General features: G+C 47.0%; 1 protein-coding gene across 1 annotated transcript in view; it reads left to right on the forward strand.

Moving 5' to 3' along the window:
• Positions 1-22,843, forward strand: part of Tshz2 (teashirt zinc finger homeobox 2) — a 255,167-nt gene extending 232,324 nt beyond the window's left edge. The window contains exon 2 of the mRNA XM_021181955.2: positions 17,856-22,843. Within this exon, the coding sequence (XP_021037614.1) occupies positions 17,856-20,908 (3,053 nt within the window). The 3' untranslated portion in view covers positions 20,909-22,843. The remainder of the gene's footprint in view (positions 1-17,855) is intronic.
• The last annotated feature ends 4,674 nt before the right edge of the window (positions 22,844-27,517 follow it).

A 27,517-nucleotide genomic window follows, 5' to 3' on the forward strand; every position in this document is an offset into this window, starting at 1 on the left:
AACTTTATATGCCCCAATATAGGGGAATGCCAGGGCCAAAAGAATGGGAATGGGTGGGTAGGGAAGTGGGGGGCGCTATGGGGGACTTTTGGGATTGCATTGGAAATGTAATTGAGGAAAATATGTAATAAAAATATTAAAAATCAAAAAAAATGCATCAGAATTCTCTCCCAAGCCATTAAAAAGGTGTCAGATGCCTGTCGTAAGGGGCTCCAATAAACACACCCAGTAGCCCTGGTTACATCTCACTTATATCCCAGGAACTCCTAACAGGGACAAAACCCTGGGGGGAGAGTGACCCATCAGCCTAGAAACCCCTTACAGACACAGCCCGAGGTGTGTCTCCTTGGTGGTTTTAAAATCCATCTACTTTTATACTATTGGAGAAAAACAAAGAGGCCAAGTTGGTAAAGACAAAACATCCGAGGAGGGGAACAGATGAGCTAAGTAACACACGGTGGACTCTGCGGACTCTACTGTGAAAACTAGAAAAGTGATAGTTAACTCAAGTTAAGTTACAGGTCAGCGGGTTTCACTCTGACATTCATTCACACATATACACACATATACACACCACACACATGCACACACCACATTCACATATACACACATACACACATATATACACATCACACACACAAGCACACCACACACACACACACATATATACACACCACACACATACAAATACATACACATATATACATATATACAAATACATATATACACATATACACACATACACACATACACACATACACATATACACATATACACACATACACATATACACATATACATATATGGTGGTATCAAGCCTCCCCTTAACCTCTTGAATAGAGACTCAATATCCACAATATATAAAGAGCTTAACAATAGAACAAGTGGTCCAGTCAACAAATAGGTGACTAGAGGACACACAGTCAGTAAATGAGCAAAAGAACGCTCACCAGCAGGATCCACCAAGGAAAGTCAAACCAAATCAAGGGTGAGATCTTTGAAGTGCCATCTTACCACTGTCAGAATAGCTACGAACCAGATATCCAAACCCTGGCAATGCTGGTGAGGATGTAGAGTGACAGGAAGGCTCACACACGGTTGGTGAGATTGTAGATTTAGAGATGAGCACAGAGGGTTCTCCAACATGAAGTCCAGCTTTCTAAACTCTGAGCGCAAGGGATGGATGTCACTGAGGGTCTCGAGCAGGGGCATGTCACCTGATGGCCAAGAGTGTTAAGAAGTGACCGTATGGGGAAGCACAGGGTTAATGGGAATGAAAGCCCAGTGGGGAAGGCAGAGCGACCTGTAACACAGTAGAGGGACTAAGTTAACAAGAACACCCTCCTATCTCAAATCAGGACACAGAATGCTGCCAACACAAAGAAATGCCAGCATTAGAGGTTAGGGACTGCTAACTGCCATGGCTGCCTCATCACATGCTGTCCATACTCATGTCAAAGTGGCTCATCGCACCTTGGATGTGTGCAATAAATACATGTGACTTCAAAATTAAAAAGGAGCTGAAACCCCACTGTAAGGAGTAAGCAATCAACAGCATAGCAAGGGTGAGACAGGCGCCGGGGGAGCTGGGGTGCTAGGAAAAGAGTTTGCACGTTCACCTTCTCCCACAGGACACACTCAGCCACCCCCACAGGACACACTCACACTCACCTGTGCCCACAGGACACACTCACACTCACCTGCCCCCCACAGGGCATGTTCACACTCACTCGCCCCCACAGGGCACATCTCACACTCACCTATCCAGGATACAGAGAAGGCCACAGTGGGAAAGAATGCGGAAAGGCTGACAGCACTCTCTGTGCACAGCTGGGCAGGACATTAGCCCTGGGAGCAATGAGCTCTCTTCAAAGCTGAATCCTACGAGATTCTGGATCTATGGTCATGGGAATCTAACTTCTAGAAGACTAAGATTGCTCATCGCTGACACTAGGACCAATGATGCTGTGCTCGCCACTGGAGTGTTGTGAGGTTCAAAACGATAAAATGCGTAAGGCAGTACTTGGGCCACCTAATGAAGTCATGTGATCTAAGCCATCCTCACAGCAGTGCCAGGTTAGACAGGGATCTCAAAATCTAGACTTCTTACTGACTTCACTAGAACAGATCTCTCACGGCTCGGAAGCACACCCAGCTGAGCAATGGGGAGAAATCTCCAATCCAAACTGAGGAACCACACAGTTCTCTGGGCTCCACTCCCCCACCCTGGGTCACGGACCGGAGCTCAGTTTATCCGCACAAGATAATATTGAGCAGACATGGATGCCTCCGTGGGAGGAAGGTCTTTCCTATACATAGGAAAAGTGGAACTGGGGTAAAGCCACACCCTCATCTGGGAAGAGCGAGCTCATTTGTAAGTGGCTTGTTAAGGCACGCATCGCATCGTTTTTTTCCCCCCGATCGGCAGCATGGAGGCTGCAGCTTCAGGAACTAATGCGATCCATCATGTTATTATGTATTTAGAGGCTTTTGGAAAATGCTGTTATTCACTCAACCAACTGCATATATAGACTATTTAAAGCAGATTTTTGACCCAGTAGACTGTACCAGCTCCATCGATCCTCTCAATGGGTGTGCGGGGACTCTTAAATATGCAGATTATTGACACAATAGACTCTGAGCTCTGAAAAAAAAAACTGCTCTAGATATCGGAGTCACGGGGGGATGATACATCTCTCAAAAGCATTTCTGAAGCAGCCCCACAAATACAGCAAGCTCTGTGGCTCGTATACCTGTAGGGGGAGGGAGGAGGCTTTGGAACTCTAGAAGCGGGAGTTTCTTCTGAATGCTACCTGGTGCTTCTTGTTTGAGTCTGTGAATACAAAATATGTCAGTACTCTGCTGAGTGTTTCCAAATGCCACCAAGAGCTTCAGCTCGGTGTCCCCTCTTTTGAGACAGAGTCTTACTCAGCCCAGGTGCCTCAAACTCTATGTAGATGAAGGTAGTCTTGAACTCCTAACCCTGCCGCTTCTACCTCCCAAGTATTAGGACTCTGCAGGTTGGAAGGATTTTGTTTTATGCTACCAGGCTAAGAATTTCTTCAGGGGACTGGAGCTATGAGCTCACCCAGTCCTCCTTGGGTTTAGCATCCCCTGCCCACAGAGTGCCTCAGGAACTCTAGCTCTGATGCCCTCTTCTGCACTCCACGGGTACTAGGCACACATGTATGTCCATACATCATGCAGGTGAAGCATGTATGCATACAAAGTAAAATAAATAAATGTAAAAAGAATTTGGAAAATAATTGATTCGATTTGCATCCGTGCATGTTCAATTCTTTAACACGAGGTGAGGGCCACTCATCAGGCAGTACCTCTTTTGACAGCAAGAGCACATCATCTTTGGAGAACATGCTTGTCTTTGTGTGGCTTCCACAGAGTGCCTGACAAAGGCACTTTAAGGAAGGAAGGGTTTGCCTGGTCAGGCAGCATGAGGACACAATGTATCATGATGTCAGCAGCATGAGGCAGCCGGTGACATTGTATTCATTGTGTCCACAGTCAGGAAGCAAAAAGAGAGGGATGCTGTGTTCAGCTCACATCTCTCCTTTGTTCAGTCCAAGACCCCATCCATCCTAAGGACTGGCGCTAGCCAGCTTTGCACCTGGTTTTCCCACCTGCATTAACCTAATCTAGATAACCCCTTGCAGACACGCCCAGAGGTTTTTTTTTTTTTCCAATGGTGACTCAGAATCCCATTCAGCTGACAACCAAAAGTATGGGGTGGAACTTGGGAGGAATCTAGGTATTTGTTGGGAGGAGTGGCACACAAAAGGGGTGGGGACTGGAGGGAGACATGGTATAGAGAGTTACCTTCACAATGACTGTGTCAGGCAGATTGAGGTGAGATTGACAAGTGTCCGGTAGATCAACTGGGTCGCATGCTTATGCTTTAAAATCGTAAGAAAGGGGAAGGGGAAGAGAAATAAGGAAGTATTCATGTCCTGTTTCTTTTATCTTTTATCTTTATCTTTTTTTTTCAGTCTTAAATGATTCATCGAGCTAGGTATGGTAGTACCCGATTTTAATCTCAGCACCTGGCAGAAAGAGGCAGGCAGATCTCTTTGAGGTCAAGACTGGCCTGGTCTACATAATGAGTTTCAGGACAAACCACACCTTCCCAAAGAATAATAGTCAGATTTATTTTAAGAGTTTTGTTCAGAGACCATCCAATGTACTGTAGTCTCATTCCGTTAAATCCCCAGAGACCGGAATCTATATCCTGCTGCCTTTTTCCCTGTGTGCCTTCGTGAAAGTAGGTTTCCATTGGTAGACCTGGTGATATTGTTCAAGCTTCGACTGAAAGCCTTTGGGGAGTCTGAGCTAGGCACAGTCATCCTGACACTGCCTGACTCTAGCATTTAAATCTTGACGTCATAGAAACTGTAAGCATAATGGTGGTCACCAGGATCTGACCTGGGAAGAGGGTGAGGTGAGTGGAGGAAAAGAGAGGCTGGGCCAGCCCAGGTATCCATTCTGGTGCTCTGTTGTACAAGCAGAGGACCACAGTCAACAAAACCGTGATGAGCTGATATTCCAGAATACCTGAGACAGGCTCTTCAATGTGCTCTTCATCAGGAAATGAGAAATACTAAAAAGACTGCAGATATTAACTGCCCTGATTTGATTTCTATAAAACACATCTCTATATATGGAAATAGCCCATGTCTCTCCAGCAAGCTTCTATACATCCAGAAGTGAGGTAAGGTTACCCCATGCAGTGTCGGGGCTCGGCTGTGAGCCTATTTGTGAAGACACTGAAGGGGGCACCCAGGCTGAGGTTGTGCATGGGTCACAAGCTGTTATCTAGTTGCTTCCTTTGTGGCTGGGACAAAACAGATGACAGCAGCCTCTTAAGAAAGGAAAAGTTTACATCAGTCCATGGTGTGAGGAGATACTGCATCGCGGTGAGGAGGGCAAGGCAGGGCTCTGAGGGGACTGGTCGCTCTCCACCTGCAGTCAGGAAGCAGAGGCGTAAGTGTTGACACTCAGCTGGTAACTCTTTCTCTTATTTTTTTAAATTGTATGCCTGTGTGTGTATGTGTATCTGTATGCCTATGTGTGTGTATGTGCATGTGTTTATATGTGTGTATATGTGTGTTTCTGTATGTCTATGTGCATATGTGTGTGTGTGTGTCTGTCTGTCTGTCTGTCTGTCTGTCTGTGTGGAGTGTACATCTGTCTCCGTGAAAATATGGAGGTCAGAAGACAAGCTCAGGTGTCAGTCCTTAGCGCCATTTTTTTAAAAGCAGGGTCTCTCTTTGGTGTTTTCTACGTGCACCAGCTAGTCCACACGCTTCTTGGCATCCTCCTGTCTCTGGCGCCCATCTCACTGTGGGATTGCTGAGATTTTAGGCGCACACTGCTGTGTCCAGCTTTGCATGGATTCTAGAGATTCAAACCCACGTTCTCATGCTTGGGCCGCAAGCACTTCCCCCTAGTGAGCATCTCTCCAGCCCCTGGCGCCTCCTTTGCGCGCAGCTCATGGAATGGAGCTATCTGAATTCAGGGTCCACCTTCAGTGAAGCCTTCTGGAAATATTCCAGCTGCCTATGGGATGTATTTCCATGGTGATTCTAAATCTGATCAAATCGACAGTAAAGATTAACCAACATACAGGCCATGTGTCCTGTCCCCATTAAACCACCAGGCCCTGGTGTCCGCCCCAAATCCCTGACCTGGAGAAGAGTCACTGCCATAGCACAGAAGGGAATGGTAGCTCGCTGACCTATGACCCCTCTTGTCTGTGCCCTTTAGAAGTCAGGATGGGGAAGGGATGGTGAGCTTTGAAAGGAGCATGCTCAAAGTACCCAAGGGGGCAGAAGGGGCAGAAGCCCCTGCAAGACTTTCCATCAGACGATGCAGAGAACCACGGGCTGTCTGTCTCCTAGAATTTGGGAAAATTGGGCCATGCAGCTGCCCACTGTGGGTCTATCCCCAGGCCCAGCTGCCCAGGTTATGTAAGTTACCTCATTTGAAGCTAACCTAGTTAATTAAGGACTAAACTCCCTAGGGATTCATTTGGCAACATTACTAGGGTTGTTAAAAATTGCCAGTCTGTTCCATCAAAACTCTCTCTCTCTCTCTTTTTTTTCTTGTTTTATAAAAGAGTATTTAATCAGATAAGGGCATTTCAACAAATTCAGAAGAAATTGATTAAGAATAATGCCAGAAGATTAATTTTTTTCTGCCAAATTTGAGAGAATAAATACCTAAAACTGAGAAATGCAGCTTCGGACACCGCTCTTCCCAGCTGGGTTTCTGCTCGTGTAACAGTGACACCCAGGTAGGGTTTGCCCTGGCTGGGCTCCCTGGGCTCTTCCCAGCTCCTTCAGTTACTTGTCACGCAGTCCTCAAGGCAGGGACTGTGGCCATCTTCAGTCTCTAGAGGGTGGCACTGAGACCACACAGGTGTGCTTGTGGTGACGACAAACCGGAACAAGGCAGAGGGAGGGTCTGATGAAGGACAGACCAGTCCCTTTCCAACCCTTCTGCATCCACAAAGAGAGTGCCCACATGTTCCTCTCAGGCTTGTCTTGCACAACAGACAGAATTCTCTGCTCTGCCCCAAATCCCACGAGCAACTACAGGCACCAAGGAGAATTCCCTTCCTCTCCCTCAATCCAAGGCTTCAGATGGTCTTCATTGCCACAGTTCAAAACTATGGTTGTATGGGACTATGCTGCGCAGGAGGGGAAACAAGAAAGTCTTCAGACATTACCACATGGCCCCTGAGAGAAAGATGACTCCAGGCTAGGGGTGCTGAGAGTGTGTCGGGGACACACCTGGCCCCTGGAGCTACAGGTCATCTAGAGATAACAACTGCCAGAAAATAACTTCATAAAGATAGAGAGAAAAGACGATGACGCCTAACGTTGCCATTGCCCACCCGCCATAGGCACATACGCTTGTGCCTGCAACCTCACAGGTGCATATACAAACGATCTGGGGAGAAAACAGCCAGGAGGGATGGATTAGGTCCAGAGAGGGAGATACAGGAAGGACCCCAGTGTAGAACCTAGAATCCAACTGGTACAGACTCAATCTCCTGCCCAGCCTTGTAACCTAGAGGATGCTATTAACATCCCCTAGATTCTATTTCATCATCCATACTAAAAGGAAACTAAAAGGCAGATAGAGCTATTGTGAGGACCAAGTGTTGTGCCACACATTAAAGACTTTACACCAACGGTCTTATGTGTAGGTTGGTGCCCCACAGAACCTAAACATCAGGACCGTTTTAAGTCAGGAAACAAGCATCCGGGATGCTGAGTGCCCACACAGTGAAGATGCTCGAGTCTCTGCTGTCTTCTTGAGAATTGATATAAGAGGGAGAGCAGGTCCTGAGAGCCTGAAGCTGATGCTCTCCCCTTACAGTCAACCGTGCGCTCAACGATAGGCGTGTAGCTCGGTTTCCAAGCGGGTGCTGTGGGGAGGAATTCTGTGTTGGGCTGATCGCGGTGAAGACTGCATGCAACATAGAAAGGAAGGGGTGGAACGTCCCCTCTCAGCGTCAAGCATGGTGGCATGAAAGAATTCCCAGGACCAGCAGCGCACTCTTTCCTGTCTCCTGACTTGGCACTGCTCCACGGAACAACTTTCCACCTTGGACTTCTCCGACTCAAGAGACAGCAAATACTCCTCACCCAAAACACGAGAACCTGCCGGTTCCCTGACAACACCAATTTAGCTTCTGAGAGGTAACGGCGGACTTTCTTCTCTTTTTCTTTCTTTCCTTAATGGGAAGTGGTCACAGCCACGAACTTAGCAAAAGACGTGGGTTAAAGTTGGTCCGTTCTTGGCTAATGCAGTTAGACGTTTTCGAGAAAAGGCAACGAGAAGTGATCATTATCCATTATCTGCATGAAATATTTCAGAGAAAGAAGCGGCGTTTGCCAAGAAAAGAAGAGAAGAGCTGTTTGACTTCAAGCCAGGCAGGAGGGAAGAGGGTCACCCTCACTTTCTGCGGTGTGCTGGGCAAATGTTATTTCAAGTAAACTGGGAAAAGCCCGAAGAAGTACAGATGGTGCGCTCACTCCCACTCCTTCTGAAGGTCATTCAGGACAATGAGTCGGTGTTCCTTTCCTTGGCACAAAAGAGATAGACTCCTTCCCTTCTTGAAAAGCGGGATGGCTGTGTGTGCACGTATGTGCATTTATATAGCCGTGTGGGAGAGAACGCAGAGAAGATAAGCAATGCTATTTCCCTGCAAACAGTTGTTGGACTCCACTGTCAAAGCCTCTGCCTCTCCATTGAATGAGGAAGCATCAATCCTGCTGTGGCTGCTTCACCTCGGTTTTGTTTCTCATCTCTCCCCGCTCTCCCGGTCCCTGATTGATGGCCGTCTCTATGGTGAGGGTATTCTAAGCATAATGATTTCGAAACTGGAGTTACCAGAAAGCTTCCGAAGTAGCTTCCCTTCTCCGTGGATATTTTCTCACTCTGCTTTTTTTTAAAATTGTCACTAAGATACATACCATAATAACACACACTGGCCAGAAACCTGAGGTAGCGGAATATAAAGGTTTTTTGTTTTTTTTATTCCTCAGAAACCTCTTCCGCTTCAAGCGCTTGTCGCCTCTCCCGATGTGAAGCTTGAGGCTTCGAGCAGAGACCTTTTTCTTGTGGATAGTGGGCCGAGTTATTTCTTCTCAAGAGATGATGTAATATGCTGTTCTGTGCTAAAGTGTCCCTTCGACTACAGAGGCTCCCCGCACACATCCCTCCAGCGCCTAATACAAATGACTCCATGTTGAATACCAAGCCCCACCTTGGAGGGGGCTCTACCTTCTCATAGATACGTGATAACAAAGCTGTCTCGTAGCAAATGCAAAGACCACATGGGTTTTGCTGCTTGCGGAGAAGATTTCAAAATTACAGACAACGTAGGTGAAAACTGACTTTAGCTGCACCGTGTAGGTCACGTTGAAGCCTAAGACTCTTCCTGCTTGTGGTGTCTACTGTGGAGCTCAGAGGATGAAGGACTACTACAATCTGAGTGTTTTATGAAATTTCTGGGATCAGATACCCTGACCACCTTACAAACCAGATCTTATTATTGTTCCCCTGTTAGTGGTGAAGATCTTTGAAAATATCAGTACATTCCCCAGGATCACAGTAACAACATATGACAGATTGGACCCGACCCTAGGCTGATGCCTGGCCCAAGGCTGGTGCCTGGCCCTAGGCTGCTGGTACCTGGCCCAAGGCTGGTTGGTGCCTGGCCCTAGGCTGGTGCCTGGCCCAAGGCTGGTGCCTGACCCAAGGCTGGTGCCTGACCTTAGGCTGGTGCCTGGCCCAAGGCTGATGCCTGGCCCTAGGCTGATGCTTGACCCTGGGCTCCATCTCGCCTCTTCATGACTTGGTTAGTTCTTTACCGGCCTTTCCTGTTTCTGGAATAGATGCTAGAACTACTGATCTACATCCCAGTTTCCTTTTTACTCTTTATTAGGAGACAAGGGCTTACTAACTTTCCCAGGCTCTCCTTGAACTCACGTTGTAGCCCAGGCTCACCTGATCTTTCAAAAGATCTTTGCAAGATCTTTCTGCCTCAGCCTTCCACGTAGATGTGATTATGGGACTCAGCTTCATAGACCTTATAGAAAGGATTTACTTGTCTCGACATCTGACAGAGATTGTTTCAGTGTGACCCATTCAACCTCTCCCCAAAACTCACTCCTACACATCCTTAAAAACGCCAGTGTAGAGACCTGTATGGCTGGCCATCTCTTCCAGCTTAGTCATTTACATCATGGAGTCTTGATCATAGGAAATGCCCTGGAGATCGCCTAGAACCATCCTTATTCTCTCGGTTTAAGGACAAGCCTATCAGATTGCATTTCTAACACTATTCCTGCTTTGATGATGTGGGGACACACCCCGAACAGTGAGAGTCCCCAGGTCACTGCTGTTTCTTTTCCCTGAATAAAGAACCCAGAGGCAGGCAAACTTGGAGTAAAGCTGACAGGTGTGGATTCTTTGGTCGGAAAGTTGGGGTGACAGAACCCAGAGAAGCAGCCTAGGTCTTCTGCCTCAGAGTCTCCCCTGCTCTCCATCCCACACTGAGGGATGGGAATGAACGGACCGCACACACACCTGGTCTCCCCTCCATAGTGCTGACCAAAGCAAAATGCATGGGGAAGACAGCTCAGTTGGTAATGAGCTTGCCTTCCAAGCGCGAGGACCCGGCTTTGAGGCCCAGGTGCTGTGGTCCACACTTGTATCCTCGACATCAGAGAGGCCAAAACAGGCAGGTCCCTGGGGCTCCCTGGCTGGCCAGCCCTCAGAAGTCAGTTATCCAAGGGAATCAGTGATCTCTAAGCCATTGAGCCATGGCTTCTGAGCAATGACACTTGAGGTTGGTCACACTTCCTCGTTCATCCTTGACTCTGCTGTAGAGCCTGAGTAGGTTTCCCATCATGGCACCAACTATACTGCCACCCTACAACCCCTCCGCATCTCTAGGTCCAGAGGACTTCTGTTCCTATTTATCCTCCTATGTCAGGATTGTTACTTTTTCCACTTGATCTACTTCCATCGCTTCAGTCACCTGCATTCTTGCAAAGATGTGTGACCTTTCTGTGACCTCACTCTCCTCGTTCTAGTGCCCCGTTCCTGTCAGTAACTCATCTCTCTCCTCTCCTTGGCTTTGGGAGCATCTGCCAGGTCAGAAGTCCCTGTGAAACTCACCCAAAGCATCTTGCCTAAGGGAGCAGAGAGTTTATTATTATTATTATTATTATTTCAAATGATAAAATAGGAGAAGCACAATGCACTGGCTGAGGGCCCACCTCCTTGGGCTTAAACTAGCTTCATCCTTCTGGCGAGCGAGGAAGATGTGGAAAAAGTCGCAATGCACCAGGAAATCAGTCCTACAGTCTGAACGCTGGGGTGATGGGCCAGGCAGGCACTGGTAGTGAGAGTCTCCTTTCATAAATAGATCATTTTAATACACAGCACGTCTGACAGGTGTCCATCCTCAATATGAACTGCTCTACTTCACTGACCAGTTTGGGGGGGTGGTGGAGGGAGGTCGAGGGGGGGGGTCCTGCTCTCAAAAAGTTCCTCATTGGTTTTCACTGAGTTACTGTGGTCTCAGGATGAACCATGCTGGTATTGTGCCAACTCTAACTCTCTCTCTCTCTCTCTCTCTCTCATGTTTCCTTAAATAAAGAATTCTCCTTGTGTGGTTCTGAGGTTCAGATAAACGAGCTGGTTTCTATGTGCACATCATCTAAGGTGGCAGAGACTTGTACAGCCATCCAGACTCCCACTACACATACACACACATACACAACACACATACACACACACACACATACACACACAAACACACATACACACACATACACACACATAAACATACACACACAAACACACATGCACACACACACATACACACATACATACACACACATGCACACACATACACACACACAAACACACACACACACAGTCGGACTAGGGGGAGGATTGACCACCATCTAAAAGTCGTTCAGCTTCCTTACACACTACAGCCTCGAACTCTCCACTCAGCCTGCCGACAGGACTGGCAATAATTACGTGCTCTGTAACCGATATACAGACCACACTCAACAAGACGCCGAGGCTCACGAGAGGGGAGACCTTACCCTGGATCGTCACTTAGCATACGTACTGGGTACTCCGTGTGGAACTGTCCCCGTCCCTCATTTAGGTCTAACATGCGTACAAAGGACCCTTTGTATAACTTTAAGCTGTCAATCAATGGGACAGACAAGCAAAATGACCCTGTCATGGTCAAGTGCATTATTAAATGAGATCTTGGTCAATTTCTGGTTTGTTTTTGAAAACCTGCCTTCTTGAGTTTGAATTGTTTTTTCTCCAGTAAAAACGTTTGTTTCACCTCCTTTGCCATTTTAGAAATGGCCAGTGCTTTCATTCATATATATATATATATATATATATATATATATATATATATGCATATTTGTATGTTTGTGCACACGTGTGTGTGTGTGTGTGTGTGTGTGTGCATGTGCAAGGCAACCCCAGAAACGAGCAGCAGCAAAAAACCAGTGTCTAACATGAGACTACCTATTAGCTGTTCGTGCCCAGTTTTATTTAAACAATTTTTACTGAATGATTTTAGAACAGCCAAGGTAATCATTTTTAAAGTAATAGTTTCCTTTTGTTTTGCTTTTTTAAGCTTTTAACATAAGAGAAAACTCCTAAGAATGTAAGCGTTTCCCTCTGAATTTGCCCACATACTGTTACAGTACACAGAGCTCAGGACATGGTCTCCCCGATAGCTGTGGAACACATACTACTGAGCAGGAATGAAGCTTATTTCCCTAGGTTAGAGGCAAAATTAGCCCGTGGTGTCAGCCAGCCTGTGTGTGAGTCTGTGAAGCAGCTGCGCACCCTAAGAACCTAACTCCTCGTGTTCTGCAGTCATAATGTGCAGTCATAATGTCCATTCCTAATCTTTTTCTCCCATCCTTTTTTGTATTGGTTATTTTATCTATTTACATTTCAAATGTTATCCCCCTTCCCGGTTTCCTCTCCTCAACCCCTCATCCCATCCCCCCTCCCCCTGCTTCTATAAGGGTGCTCCTCCACCCACCCACCCACTCCCACCCTAGCATTCCCCTACACTGGAGCATTGGGCCTCCACAGAACCAAGGGTCTCCCCTCCCACTGATGCCCAACAAGGCCATCCTCTGCTACATATGCATCTGGAGCCATGGGTAACTCCATGTGTACTCTTTGGTTGTTGGTTTAGTCCCTGGGAGCTCTGGGATAGATATCTGGTTGGTTGATATTGTTGTTCTTCCTATGGGGTTGCAAACCCCTTCAGTTCCTTCAGTCCTTCCCTTGCTCCTCCATTGGGGACCTTGTGCTCAGTCTGATGGTTGGCTGTGTGTCTGCATCTGTATTGGTCAGGCTCTGGCAGAACCTCTCAGGGGACAGCTATACTAGGCTCCTGTCAGCAAGTGCTTCTTGACATCAGCAACAGTGTCTGGGTTTGGTGTCTGCAGATGGGGTGGATCTGTAGGTGGGGCAGTCTCTGGATGGCGTTTCCTTCAGTCTCTGCTCCAGTCTTTGTCCCTGCATTCCCTTGAGACAGGAGCAATTCTGGGTTAATATTTTTGAGGTGGGCTATTCCTAATCTTCATACTTAAGCACAAATCCACTCTGCAGAAAGCTGACCAACTAGAAAGCCAGTGACTCTGTTAGCCAGAAGCCATGGTTCCTGGTGTGCTCCTGTCCCCATGAGTGAGTGATCGATGCTCATCAGAGAGCCAGCCCTATTGCTGAGGAGGCATCATTCATTCATTCATTCATTCAAACACTGAGGACAAGGCATAGTCAAGCCTGCCAGGTGGAACTCGGGAAAAACAATGTTTGTGGGTCTGATTGTCGGGGCAGATATTGGTATTCCATGTTCTATGGGAGCCTCAAAAGATCAGAAAACTAGAGAGAGTGAGAAAAAAAGAACCGTTACTACAAAGCTGTGGGCTGGCTAAGAATGAACTCAGAGAAAGAAGGGAGACTGGAGAGGAAAAATACCTTTTTGAGAAAGAGTCTTGGCCAAGAGAGGAAGAGAATGAACCCCTGGGAGGTGAAATCTGCGATTGCAGAGACTCACAGTTGTGAGCTTCACTTTGCTTCTTAGACTTAAGGAGCAGGGAGAATCCCCCTGGCTCCTGTAGTCAGTGCATTTCACTGTAAGTGTGCCGGAAAGCCATTGCCAGCGTTAAAACAGAAACGTCCTGACCTGCCCCATTTTACATAGAATGCTCTGGCAACAGAGCCAGGCATGAGAGTGCACACCTGTCGTTCCAGCACTCCAGAGTCTAGGGCCAAAGAATCCTAAGTTCAAAGCCAGCCTGGGCTACATACAGTGAACCCATCTAAAACTAAAGTGTATTCTAAGAGGTTGGGGTAAAAAGAAGCGAGAGGGCCATTGGCCCGTTCTAGTGGACAATATGGCAGCTCTGTCTGGAAGAGAAAGGGTCTCACCAGCTCATCACTGAGACACTGAGTTGACAGGGGTTGTTCATTTATTTCCTGTCCTGGGAGTGGAGGATTTCTTTCGGCCAGATTCAAACAATGGTAAGGGGTGGGATTAAAAAATAAAGTGGCAAGCTAGATCTTCAAGCCAAAACTCAAAAAAAAAAAAAAGGGTTCTATGGCGCGCATAAAAAAAAAGGGTCCCTCCCTGCGCCTTGGCGTGATGGTGAGAACTCCCTTTGCTAAGCAAGTATTCATAAGAATGAGTTTGCCACTCAGTCTGCTTTGCAGCCAGAGACGCACACACGTGATACCAACTCATTAAACAATTCATCGATGGCAGGAGAGACAGACCTTCATTATGCGGCCCGGTCACCCAGCTTCAGGCTGCCTCTGCTTGCTCACCTCCACTGCCAGTGGCAAACAGAATCACTCGGATCAAGTGAACAATTTTAAATGTTTAATATTAAAATGTGGTTTTGAGAAACTCCTCGGAACCCTAAGCCATTGTTAAGATACACTCCCTTTGACAGGTGTGCCGGCACTTTTTTTTTTTTTTTATGAGGCTTTTCAACGTGTTATTTTACCGGGTGCATGAGGTTTAGTCTATTCTGCGAAGGCAAACAGACAAAAAAGGGTCTCTCAGCACGACTTACTCTGCTGTAAAGGTTATAGTAAACATGCCAATGCCTAATTAAGCAGAAAATTTTATCTGTATTGTGGGGGAGGAGTGTGCTGTCTCCGACTTTTCTTCTGGGGAATCCATTTAGAAGGACAAAGTAGATTGTGAGGTTGAATGGGTCCAGGAGGCTCAGCATCCAAATGTCAGCAGAAACAGGGAAAAACGGGAAGAAGTAATACTTTTTATCCTTTGCTAGAAAATGACAGCACTGGTTGGCAGACTCTGTGTGTGTGTGTGTGTGTGTGTGTGTGTGTGTATACATATTTTCTCTCCGTGATCACACACTTACCCATAAGCATTGTAACAATACGTTATAGCCTAGAATAGTTATGGCTAGTGTTGTTGACGTGGTATTTGTCTCAGAGTCATAACAGCCATTTGCTTTTCAAAGGTGACTGTAGTTATTTTATAAAGTTTGCCTGATTTCACTGGCAAAAGTGATTTACTATTTCACCAGGGGTGGTGGCTCGCGCCTGTAATCCCAGCAATGAGAAAGGGGAATTGTGAGAATTCCAAGCCAGCCTGGGACTACACAGAGACACTCAAAAGAAACAACAACCGCAAATTGACCATATTTGATAGCTAAAATGTATCTGATTTTTCAAGTACCTTTTATATCTTAGGAAACTTTTCTTTCTTTATAATTAATAACTTTCTCCCTGAGTGTAGCGGTCTAACACCTCTTTAAAATACTAAATCTGTCCTGGGGGAAAGGGACGGGGCGATGAATGGCAGGGATGGCCTGATGCTGGCACTTGGTTGTTTCAAAATGCAGTTTTGTTGCGAGAAGTGGCCACTTATTAATGGTTGCTTGGCTAGATTGAGTAGTTTTCCTTTCTTCCAATCAATTCATGGCACTAGAGACCAGCAACACCAATTTAATGAAAAATCCGCTTGTCAGCTTGCTGGGGAAGCAAAAAACACCACACCAATAACAATAAAATAACGAACACAACCGTAAAACTTGTGGCCAGACTGAACTTTTACATTTTATCTTGTTTTATGGACTCCTGCCTCAAACTCCTGGGCTCTTGTCTTCCACATTCCCACAATCCTCTCTGAGGAGGTGGATATCTGCTTAGCAATCGACCAAATTTCACTGCCTCCCTGGGAAGGTTTTCTTATTCATTAGGTTGTCAGTAGAAAGGGGGAAGGGGGCTGTCCTGCTCAAGACAATGGATCCTTTAACAAACACAAGGGGGAGTGTTGTGTGTGTGTGTGGGGGGGGACCTTGCATGCTCTGCAGTTTTCTTCATTCTGAAGCCCCAGTTTCCTGTCCTATGGAAAAAAAATAAGCAACAGTGCTTGCTGTGTGTGGATAAATGTGCAAGACTGTGCTTGTGGACTGGAAGGATGGGTCAGTGGTCACCACATAAGCATGAGGATCAGAGTGTGGATAGCAAGCACCCACATACACGCCAGGTGCGCTCTCTCTCTCTCTCTCTCTCTCTCTCTCTCTCTCTCTCTCTCTCTCTCCCACATCTCCCCCTCTCTCTCGGCCTTGTGTGAAGAGATATCTCCATTCCAAATTTTAGGTTTGGTTATGGGAAGAACAGAACCTGTTCTCAAGTGTCTCTCTCCCCTTGCCATGGAGAGAGAGATAGATAGACAGACAGACAGACAGACAGACAGACAGAGAGTTTATGAGACAATGATGCATTAAGATTTGCTAGCCTTGCAGATCTGAAGCTGGGTCTCCTTTGCATGGGGACATCTTTGCTTATATCTTACCCATGTGACTCTAAAAGGCCAGGTGGAGAAAATGAACCCATGAGCATAAATAGCCACATATCCCGTCTGCGCCGATGGGGATTCACCCATTAATTCTCTTTTGCTCCGGCTCTCTCTCTCTCTCTCTCGTGCCTGCATTTTCCCTGTGCAATTACTGGCCCTCGGTCCTTTCAGAGAAGGGGAAGCATGTTTTCCCCAATAGCATTTTGCATCCACAAATCAACTCTATAATTGGCATCTCGTGACGGGTACCCACAAATCACGGGTGCATTTGAAATTACAGGAACAAGATCGAGAGAGTATTTTCAGCCGTGTCTGGAAAGGTCTTCATAAACCCGTGAGAGAATAATAGACTGGCCCCCAAATCTCCCATTCTAACACCACTCACCATTATTTTAAAATCATTGTATTTGCTGAGCTTACATAATTTTTCAGCCATTGGTCGGAGATACTATTTGCATACTCCATCCTCTCTCTCTCTCTCTCTCTCTCTCTTTCTCTCTCTCTCTCCTGGCAACTCTCTATAAATAAAAATGTTACAACAAAAAGACACAGGCTATCAAGGAGATAACGGCCATGTATCCAGGTTCATATTTAGATGAATTCAAGCCAATACTCTCAAGGGTCTTGGAGCAGTTTGCCATGGAGATGCTAAGGACCAAACCCTAACTTGCTTACATTAATAGGATTTGCATTTCAGTCTAGATTCCCAGAAAACCATACACTCGAATTTTGCCACTGCCCCATTACAGGAATATCAGAGTGATATTTGACCCTACAACCTGTGATCATAATCATTCATAGAGAACTATGACTTTGCCAAGATAAAAAGGGACAGGCAACAGATGGCACAGAGGACAACACTTGGGGTCTGGGATGTACACTCAGCATGCATGAAAGCTAGGTCTATCCCCAGTGTCACATAAACTAGACATGACGGTACATGCTTGTATGCTCGGCACTGAGAAGTAGAGGCAGGAGGATCAAAAGTTCATGTCAAATATAAGGGGGAGTGTGGGGGGGAACCTTGCATGCTCTGTAATTTTCTTCATTCTGAAGCCCCAGTTTCCTGTCCTATGAAAAAATTAAGCAACAGTGCTTGCTGTGTGTGGATAAATGTGCAAGACTGTGCTTGTGGAATGGAAGGATGGGTCAGTGGTCACCACATAAGCATGAGGATCAGAGTGTGGATAGCAAGCATCCACATATACGCCAGGTCCATAGCAAGTTTGAGGCCAGCCTGGGGGGCTACATGAGACCGTGTCCCAAAATAAGACTCCAGCACTTATCGTTTCCCCTGTTTCTGTTGAAGTTGGTAAAAGTATAGATTGCATTGCTATTCAGTTCAGGCTGGGTAAACAGGGCCGTGGAGATGGACTCTGTCCGCTGTTGCTACACCTAGTTCATCTCTCTCTGTCTCCTGCAGGGTATGCCCAGGAGGAAGTCCTGAAGGAAGAGGAGGAAATAAAGGAAGAGGAGGAGGAAGAAGAAGACAGTGGCTCCGTTGCTCAACACCAGAGCAGCAATGACACTGGGACAGATGAGGAACTAGAAACGGGCCCAGAGCAGAAAGGCTACTTCAGCTGCCAAAACTCACCAGGGAGCCACCTGTCCAATCAGGACGCAGAAAACGAGTCTCTCCTGAGCGATGCCAGCGACCCGGTGTCAGACGTCAAAAGTGTCTGTGGCCGAGATGTTTCGGACAAGAAAGCAAACACTCACCCCAAACTTCCAAGCGAACCTCATAACTGCATGGATAAAATGACAGCTGTCTATGCCAATATCCTGTCAGATTCCTACTGGTCGGGCCTGGGCCTCGGCTTCAAGTTATCCAACAGTGAGAGACGGAATTGCGACACCCGCAACAGCAGTGGCAAGAATGATTTTGATTGGCACCAGGATGCCCTGTCCAAAAGCCTGCAGCAGAACTTGCCTTCCCGGTCTGTCTCTAAGCCCAGCCTATTCAGCTCCGTGCAGCTGTACCGGCAGAGCAGTAAGATGTGTGGCTCGGTGTTCACCGGCGCCAGCAGGTTCCGCTGCAGGCAGTGCAGTGCGGCCTACGACACTCTCGTGGAGCTGACCGTGCACATGAATGAGACAGGCCACTATCAAGATGACAACCGCAAAAAAGATAAGCTCAGACCCACGAGCTACTCCAAGCCCCGGAAAAGGGCCTTCCAAGACATGGACAAAGAGGATGCCCAAAAGGTCCTGAAATGTATGTTTTGTGGTGACTCCTTCGATTCCCTGCAAGATTTGAGTGTCCACATGATAAAGACAAAACATTACCAAAAAGTGCCTTTGAAGGAGCCGGTACCAACCATTTCCTCCAAGATGGTCACACCAGCCAAGAAGCGTGTTTTCGATGTCAACAGGCCTTGCTCCCCCGACTCTACCACAGGGTCACTTGCAGATTCCTTTCCTTCCCAGAAGAGTGCTAACCTGCAGCTGCCCTCCAACAGCCGCTATGGCTACCAAAACGGCGCCAGCTACACCTGGCAGTTTGAGGCCTGCAAGTCCCAGATCTTAAAGTGTATGGAGTGTGGCAGTTCCCATGATACTTTGCAACAACTCACCACCCACATGATGGTCACAGGCCACTTTCTCAAAGTCACTAGCTCGGCCTCCAAGAAAGGAAAGCAACTTGTGTTGGACCCCCTGGCTGTGGAGAAAATGCAGTCACTGTCTGAGACCCCAAACAGTGAGTCTCTGGCCCCTAAGCCATCAAGTAACTCCGCCTCGGAGTGCACGGCCTCTACCACCGAGTTAAAGAAAGAAAGCAAGAAGGAGAAGGGAGAGGGCATCGAAGACGAACAAGGTGTGAAAAGCGAGGACTATGAAGACTCTCTACAGAAACCTCTCGACCCCACCATAAAATACCAGTACCTAAGAGAGGAGGACTTGGAAGACGGCTCGAAGGGTGGTGGGGACATTTTAAAGTCACTGGAAAATACCGTAACCACAGCCATCAACAAGGCCCAGAATGGTGCTCCCAGCTGGAGCGCATACCCAAGTATCCACGCAGCCTACCAGCTCTCAGAGGGCACCAAGCCACCTATGGCAATGGGCTCTCAGATACTGCAAATCCGACCCAACCTCGCCAACAAGCTGAGGCCCATTGCGCCCAAATGGAAAGGCATGCCACTCGGCCCCGTCCCCACAAGCCTGGCCCTGTACACTCAAGTCAAGAAGGAGACAGAAGACAAAGATGAAGTCGTGAAGCAGTGTGGGAAGGAAAGTCCCCACGAAGAGGCAACATCTTTCAGCCAGCCTGAGGGCGAGTCTTTCTCCAAAATTGAACCACCTTCAGAATCCAGAAAGGCTGAACCCTGTCCCTTGAAAGAGGAGGAGAAGCCGCAGAAAGAGAAACTGGAGCCCTTAGAACCAGTGTCTTCTCTGACCAATGGCTGTGCGCCGGCTAACCACACCCCGGCTCTGCCTTCCATCAACCCGCTCAGTGCCCTGCAGTCAGTCCTGAACAACCACCTGGGCAAAGCCACTGAGCCCTTGCGCTCCCCTTCCTGCTCCAGTCCCAACTCAAGCACAATCCCCACGTTCCATAAATCTAGCCTCCACGTGGTGGACAAGCCGGTCATAAGTCCCACCTCCACCCGGCCGGCGGCCAGCGTGGCCAGACACTACCTGTTTGAGAACACCGACCAGCCCATTGACTTGACCAAGTCCAAAAGCAAGAGAGCCGAGTCCTCGCAAGCACAATCCTGCACGTCCCCACCTCAGAAGCATGCTCTGTGTGACATTGCCGATATGGTCAAGGTCCTCCCCAAAGCCACCACCCCGAAGCCAGCCGCCTCCTCGAGGGTCCCTCCTATGAAGCTGGAAATCGACGTCAGACGCTTCGAGGATGTTTCGAGCGAAGTCTCCACTTTGCACAAAAGGAAAGGCCGGCAGTCCAACTGGAACCCTCAGCATCTTCTCATCCTGCAAGCTCAGTTTGCCTCGAGCCTCTTCCAGACCTCAGAGGGCAAATACCTGCTTTCTGACCTGGGCCCCCAAGAGCGGATGCAAATCTCCAAGTTCACGGGACTCTCCATGACCACAATCAGCCACTGGCTGGCTAACGTCAAATACCAGCTTAGGAAAACAGGTGGGACAAAGTTCCTGAAAAACATGGACAAAGGGCACCCCATCTTTTACTGCAGTGACTGTGCGTCCCAGTTCAGAACCCCCTCTACCTACATCAGCCACCTAGAGTCTCACCTGGGCTTCCAAATGAAGGACATGACCCGGATGGCGGCTGACCAGCAAAGCAAGGTGGAGCAGGAGATCTCCCGAGTGTCGTCGGCTCAGAGGTCTCCAGAAACAATAGTTGGCGAAGAGGACACAGACTCTAAATTCAAGTGTAAGTTATGCAGTCGGACATTTGTGAGCAAACACGCAGTAAAACTCCACCTAAGCAAAACGCACAGCAAGTCACCCGAGCACCATTCTCAGTTTGTAGCAGACGTGGATGAAGAATAGTTCTGCAGGTATGGGGTTTGCTCCCAGGTGACGGTCGGTGACCACGGCCTTGTGAGGAGCGTGTTAAAAAGAGATGGGTCTGCTTAGAAGCAGAGGCATCTCCCGAGGCCTGGCAGGACCGTAGTTTGCTGCCATAGACTTAACTTTTACAAAAGACAGGACGGGATGAGTGGGTCCTAGCCATTCCCCCAGCATCCTCTAGTTTAGAGGGGAAGCAGGATACAATGTATCTAAGAGAGATGAAGCTCGTGGTTGTTCTTAGAGCTCCAGGACACACGGTTCCTTTAGCAACCTAAGGCCCAACCTCCAAGGTCCAGCTTCCCCTCATTTTAATTAACAAGGACTAGATTCCATTTTGCCATCTACCTTCCCACAGCAATGCTTAATACTTACCGAGTGGGGAAAAGGTGGCACCGGAATGAAGACGGTGGGGGGAGGGGGACTTCCTAGGGACCGTTATATACAGAGATAGTTTAATCAGTTCACGAATGGCTTAATGATATCTTTACTATCAGCCCTGGCAATGAATCCTTTTGGTAGCTGACTTTTATCGACAGCTACCTCCGCGCTCCTTCCCTGTTTCCTTCCTACATTCATATCCCTATAGAAGAGCAGGGACCCTTAAGGGGGACTGTGGGGATGCACTCCTCTATGGAGCAGGGAGATAAAAATGCCTTTAGATTTTCTTTAGGATAAACTCGGGATCAGAGTCCACCTTTAACAGATGCAAAACATCCCTGTGAGTTAATTTCACATACAGAGATGGGTAGTCGAAGGCTGTCCACGGCCAAGTGAGTAGGGTCTGTCCAACAGCTTCAGGATATTATTTTTCAAATTGGGCTGGAGGTGCACTTTAGTAGAGTACTTGCCCAGCATACACAAGGTCTTGGGTTCAAGCCCCAGTACCAAAATGAGAAAGGAAAGGAATTTGTACTGTGTACCATAGAAGCCCGCGCCTTGCTTTGTTACCAATGCCCAAGTTATTTATGTCACCTCCAGGAGAAAGGACAGAGACGAGCAAAGGCAAATACTTTATAGCAAGTTAGTCACACGTAGGCTGCTTCCAAATCTTGAGCTTAAGCAAGGCTGGATGTCACCCAAGCTCCTTCATGGATTCCTCTGCTTCCTCTTCTCTCCCCTCCAGCATGGCACGCCCACGCGCTAGGGAGCCCAACACACATCCAGACTGAACTCAAGGGCCCAAACCCGAGCTAAGGGTTCTGTACTTTACAGTCCAGCACATGCCCCCACAGCGTTACGGAATTGCTCTTAGTTAATTCACGACAAGGTATGGAAAGCTTATCCTAGGAGCCCTCACCCACCCACCCCCTTTTCGCAAAGCTTTTACTTTTACACAGGAGACTTTCGGGTCAAGCTATACAGGCACAGGTGCTAGGGGAGTTCCCGATAAAGGTCCTGTGTGACCCGCTCCGAGCGCTCCTCACACAGCTAGAGAGCTTCCGAGTGGGAAGATGGGCAGAAAGAAAGGGAAATTTGTGCTTGACTCGAGACTCTTCCCTCCAGGTGGGAATCCATGCTTCTGATTTGGGTGGGGCCCCCCCAGAGGGCTACCCCTACTGTTTGCATGCCTTTATCATGATAATTAAATGTTCGGGGCAGATTCACCTCCGGGATTCCAAGCATGACTGTACATCTTACCTTATTGAATGGAAAGCTATTTTGCATCTGTTGAGCCCAATGTGAGCTCTGGGTTCTGCCACATGCTATTTATTTACCATATCACATTTTAAATTTTTATGTAATTAGCCATTATGCTCTTCTGGTCCTTAAAAAAAAAAAAAGGTGGACATACATAAAGAACCTAGAGACAAGAAGTATGTTTTAAATCTAATAATTGTGGGTCCAAACCCCGGCGAAGAGAACAAATAGGTAATGTTTATTTTGTGCTATAATAAAGACCAATTTTCCACCTGTTAGGTTTGTAATCATTTTTTAACTGCGATATGTAACTAGGGAGTAGGGAGCAGGGAGCAGAAGGAAGGTCGCATTCCGCGTCAGAATCTGCAGCACACACTGTCTGTTCTAGAGAAGCAAAAGTCGGGGCAATAACTTGGGGGATATACACAGAGGCTGCCTGTAAATCCGGGAGACACACGTGAAAGACTGCTGGTTTTGCACCTGTCCGCATTTGTACAGAATAAACACTTCCAATATATGACGGTGCTATCGTTATATCGACTATGAAAGCTCTGTCTGTCTTCGTGCAACCACAGCCATGCTGGGGTGTCTGACAGAGTTGCAGAAAAAAGTTTGAAGTCATTCCATCCGACGGGAGTGGGTCCTGTATGTAGGAGAGAGGCTGTGGGTGCCAGTTTGCTTGTATTTGGATGGAAACTATTCGGAGCCGCTTCTCTCACCCCCAGCCCCACCCCCGTGGGTGACATGGCGGTGTCTTGAAATTTGGCTCACCTAGGAAAGAGCATCTCCCCACCTGGAGTACTTGATTAGAGCCGTGTGTGTACACCCTGCCCCCCTGCCCACTCTTCACAGTTTATGCATAGGATAGCTTGGCTTCATTGGGATTTTTTCCTAAATTTTATAAACTTTAATATATATATATATATATATATATATATATATATATATATATTTAAATGATGGTTTTAAATGGCTACGGGATTCTATCATCACCTGGAATTCTAATCTTAGCTGATATGGGGGAGGGTACAATGTTTGAAAAAAAATGACATGGTATTTTATAAAACATATCAAGATACAGTGGGATATTTAAGAGCCTACCATATCTACGCATTTCTAAATGGCACCAGTTCCAACCTGAATTTTCTTTCCTTCCCTGTGCCCACCTCTAATCCTGGGAACACCCTACCAGATAGCAAAGTCAAATTTTCATTTAAAATTCTTTGGAAAGTATTAAACGGGCAGCCCCTCTTTTAGGACATAAGTAAGCTAAAACAATTTCCCCCATGAATTCGTATATACCTTTAAAAGTCTCTTGCTCTTGACTGGAAATTAAACAGCGAGTAAATCATTGAGCCTCGAATGCATAAGGACTTCAAATTATAGTCATTACCACGTAATATAGTGTACGCGTTTAACGGCACACCTAACCTTGAGACTGCTGGCAGAAATGTATTCTAGTCCAACAAGCTGCCTGCCACTTCTGCTGTTATGGATGGCTTGATGAAAATGTATGTCAGGAGCGGGGGTGTGAAACGCACAGAAGGCTGCCAGATAAGATAAAGGATGGACATCTAATCCAGTTGGACTTGCCCTTCACCGAACCACTGAGTCTTTGCATAGCCATGTCCCAAATTTCATGATGTGGACCTTAGCTTTATTTAAAAAAAAAAAAAAATCCACTGTTCCCATGAAATTCTTTTCAACCTGGAAAGTTGTAATTCTATCGATATTAATCATGTAGATTCCATGTCAATCTAGGAGGCCCCGATCAGGCTGGAGTCGTGAAGACCTGTGAGGGGTGCCCACTGTTTTTCTGTCCATTAAAGAAATGCCCTTCTTTCTGTATCTCCTCCCCTCCCTCTGCCCCTTCCATCCTTTAGTGAATATTGGTTCTTTTACTATGCACCACACAGTTAGCAATGGCAGGGCATAGCAGGGAGCCAGCAGGAACTCCAATTGCAACAGCAAACTATGGAGATCTGTAGCAGTTGCTTCTTCCCAGACATCACGTCATGCTAGCCTCACAAACAGCCCAGTAAGTACGGGTGGATTCAAAGGAATGATGTCAGAGCCACAGTGCTGCACTTCCCAAGGTGCCACCATCTCTGACCTTCCATTAAACATTAGCTCACTTCTAGACCATGCTCCCATGGCAAACGTGGTGGTGGTGGTGACACCAGGAAATAAACTGAACTAGTGACCAGAACGAAAGTCGACCATGGAGGCCAGTGGCGGACACGCCACTCAGGGGTAATTTGCTGAATGGAATGCATAGCGGGACCCTTCCCTGTCTCGAGGAAACAAAGATGGCGGGCACTTGTTCTGAGGAGCATTTGGCTGCACAGGTCATCCTCCATGGCTTCCAACTTCACCCCATCCCACCATGCTGAACCCCACTTCCGTATTTGTAAAATGGGGACATCATAGCCTGCTCACAGGGAGGATTTGAGAATTACATAAATGCGTGTGAGTATTTTGCATAAAGCCTGGTGTACAGGAAGTCCAGGAGAGTAAGTCCCGGGGAGTCTCTCAGCCCTGCCTGTATCCTGAAGCTCAGAGAACCTTAGAATCTGCAGTCTTCCCAACTGACTAATTCATGTCCAGGTAGTCATAGCCCTTGCAAACCTTCCCCTTTGTGGCAGCTGTGGCGAAGCTATCACTGACTGGCTTCTTCCTATGAATCAGCGATGGCCACTCTTGGTATCCTCATTTTGAAGGAAGGTCAGTCAGAGTTAAAAGGGTCCCATTATCCTTCCATTAACATGAAGTCAGCAAGGTGGGAGTCCCAACCTTAAGTATCACGGCTCTATACCGTCCTTGTCCAATATCTTCTGCCCTTGGTATCCTCCTCCTTCTCACCTGAGAGTCCACTGTATGACCGACCATACAGAGAAAGGGCTGGAACATGTGGGTAAGAGGTGTTCCAAGAACAAGGGTTCCTCAGGGTCTTCTGGGAAACCCGCTGTAAACGAGTGACAATTCCACATGGCCTAGGGGCAGAAATGCTTTATGGGAAGTATGTCCTTGTGCAATTTGGATATTGCGTGGACATCAGAGTGAGCACAGACAGCCATGATGTCACACATGACGTCACTGAGTGCTGGATGTCAGAGAACTCGCAGAACACCTAGAGTAAGATGTTAACCAAAAGGTCATCACAGAGAGATGTAGAGACCTAGGAAGACCTGCAGGGTGAAGCCGCGCACCTCTGTTCCTGTCAGTTCCACGTTTAGTCACAGGACATGCATCTGTATTGAGTATCAAACCAAGACACTACCCAAAGCCACACGGACGTGGGTCTTCACCTCCTTGACTCTCAGGAATACATTTTGGGCAAACAAAATAAGATGAGATCATGTGTGTTCAGGGTGGTACGGCCAAAGGTGGAGACCACATGAGAAACAGGATCACGTAGGATGCTCTGGCCCTTCCCAAGGGACAAGAACCAAATGAGGAAATCTTTGTTAAATTTTTTTTTTCATTTCTTCGGAGTGATCTGCCTTACCTCGCCGTGCACGTCACCCCACCTCATTTTCCCCCTCATCTGGACTCCCGAATGCTCCGTCTTGACGTGTGTAATTCGCTGCTTTAATATAGATCAACATTGTTTTTAATTTACCCCAGTCAGCCATCACCGTCATCTTTTCATTTAAGCAGACGTGATTTTTGGTTTTTTTTTTTTTTTTCCTTTTGCTAAATTGAAACTCCATGAGCGACAGGGAGTGCAATGTTTTAATTAGCTCATATTTTTTATATGGATTTATGTCTTTAAAATACATTTGTGTAATTCTTCAGCTAAATTAAAAACGTCTTTCTGCAAAAGCAAGGAGGGGAAAATAAAGAGTAAATTGCGTCATTAGGTTACGAAGACTCTGGAAGAGGGGGAGAAGCCAGCTGAGGGACACAAGGTGCAGGTTTGCAGGGGCTGGCTCTCCAAGATCATTTTGAACTTGCCCTTTATTTAATGAAGTCTTTCTCTAAAAAAGCATTTAAGTTAAAAAAAAAAAAGGCTTGGGGAGGGAATTTTTTTTTCACGGTCCCTCATAAGTAAACAGGCAGTTAGCTACCTTGGATGAGCTCACTTGAAACCCAACCTGCCGCCAAACATAACGGAAAATACAAGTCGCAATGATAAACCGTTTTTCTCTGCAATTCTCTCTTTGTCTGTTTTTTTTTTAACTATCAAGTTTAAAGCTTTCCACGATGCTTTTTTTTTTCTACTTTATAGGAGACAAGTGACATTCCGTGGTAAATGCGAGAAAAAGCCATGCAGAACTGAGATCTCTCTAATGCATTGACACTAACTTGCCCTCTATTGTTGGAAATGAGCAGACGCCCATGATTGTTCATCAAACAGCTCCTAACGCTGTTAAGGCATTCAGCTATAATTTCTCCTTGCATTTATAATTACTGTCATAGACTGCACACCTCGGTGAGCAGATTAAAGCTATAAACTATTTAGCCGCGGCTCTCCGACGAGGGACTTGATTTGTCTGGCAGGAGGTATTTGTTAGGGAGCCTGACACTTCACATAAAAACGACTCCACTTGATGAAGAACAATGCAGTTTGAGCAATGCGGGGATTTTAAATCAGTGGGGATGCCACGCCCCGCAAGAATCACAGGGCAGTTTGTTAAATGATATGTAGGCCAGGGGGGTGTGGGATGTGCTTGGCTACCGAAAGAAGAGGATCCACTGCTCAGCTCTTCTCTGCTCTTCTAGAGATGGGGAGTTGGTGGGAAATCAATGTGTTTCATGTCTCCCAATGAACCCTTTGTAAATGTTATAGGAATCGCACCTTGCCTAGGAGAGGGATATCAATACCCCAAGAAACAGAAAACTCTATGGCTGAAGAGAGACTCCCAGCGTGTGTGGGAGATAGTGGGTGACCTTCCGTCCTTCCTAGAACAATGTGTGTGAGAGAGAGAGAAAAGAGAGAGAGAGAGA

The sequence above is a fragment of the Mus caroli genome, chromosome 2, assembly GCF_900094665.2.
Source record: "Mus caroli chromosome 2, CAROLI_EIJ_v1.1, whole genome shotgun sequence".
NCBI classification, from domain to species: domain Eukaryota; kingdom Metazoa; phylum Chordata; class Mammalia; order Rodentia; family Muridae; genus Mus; species Mus caroli.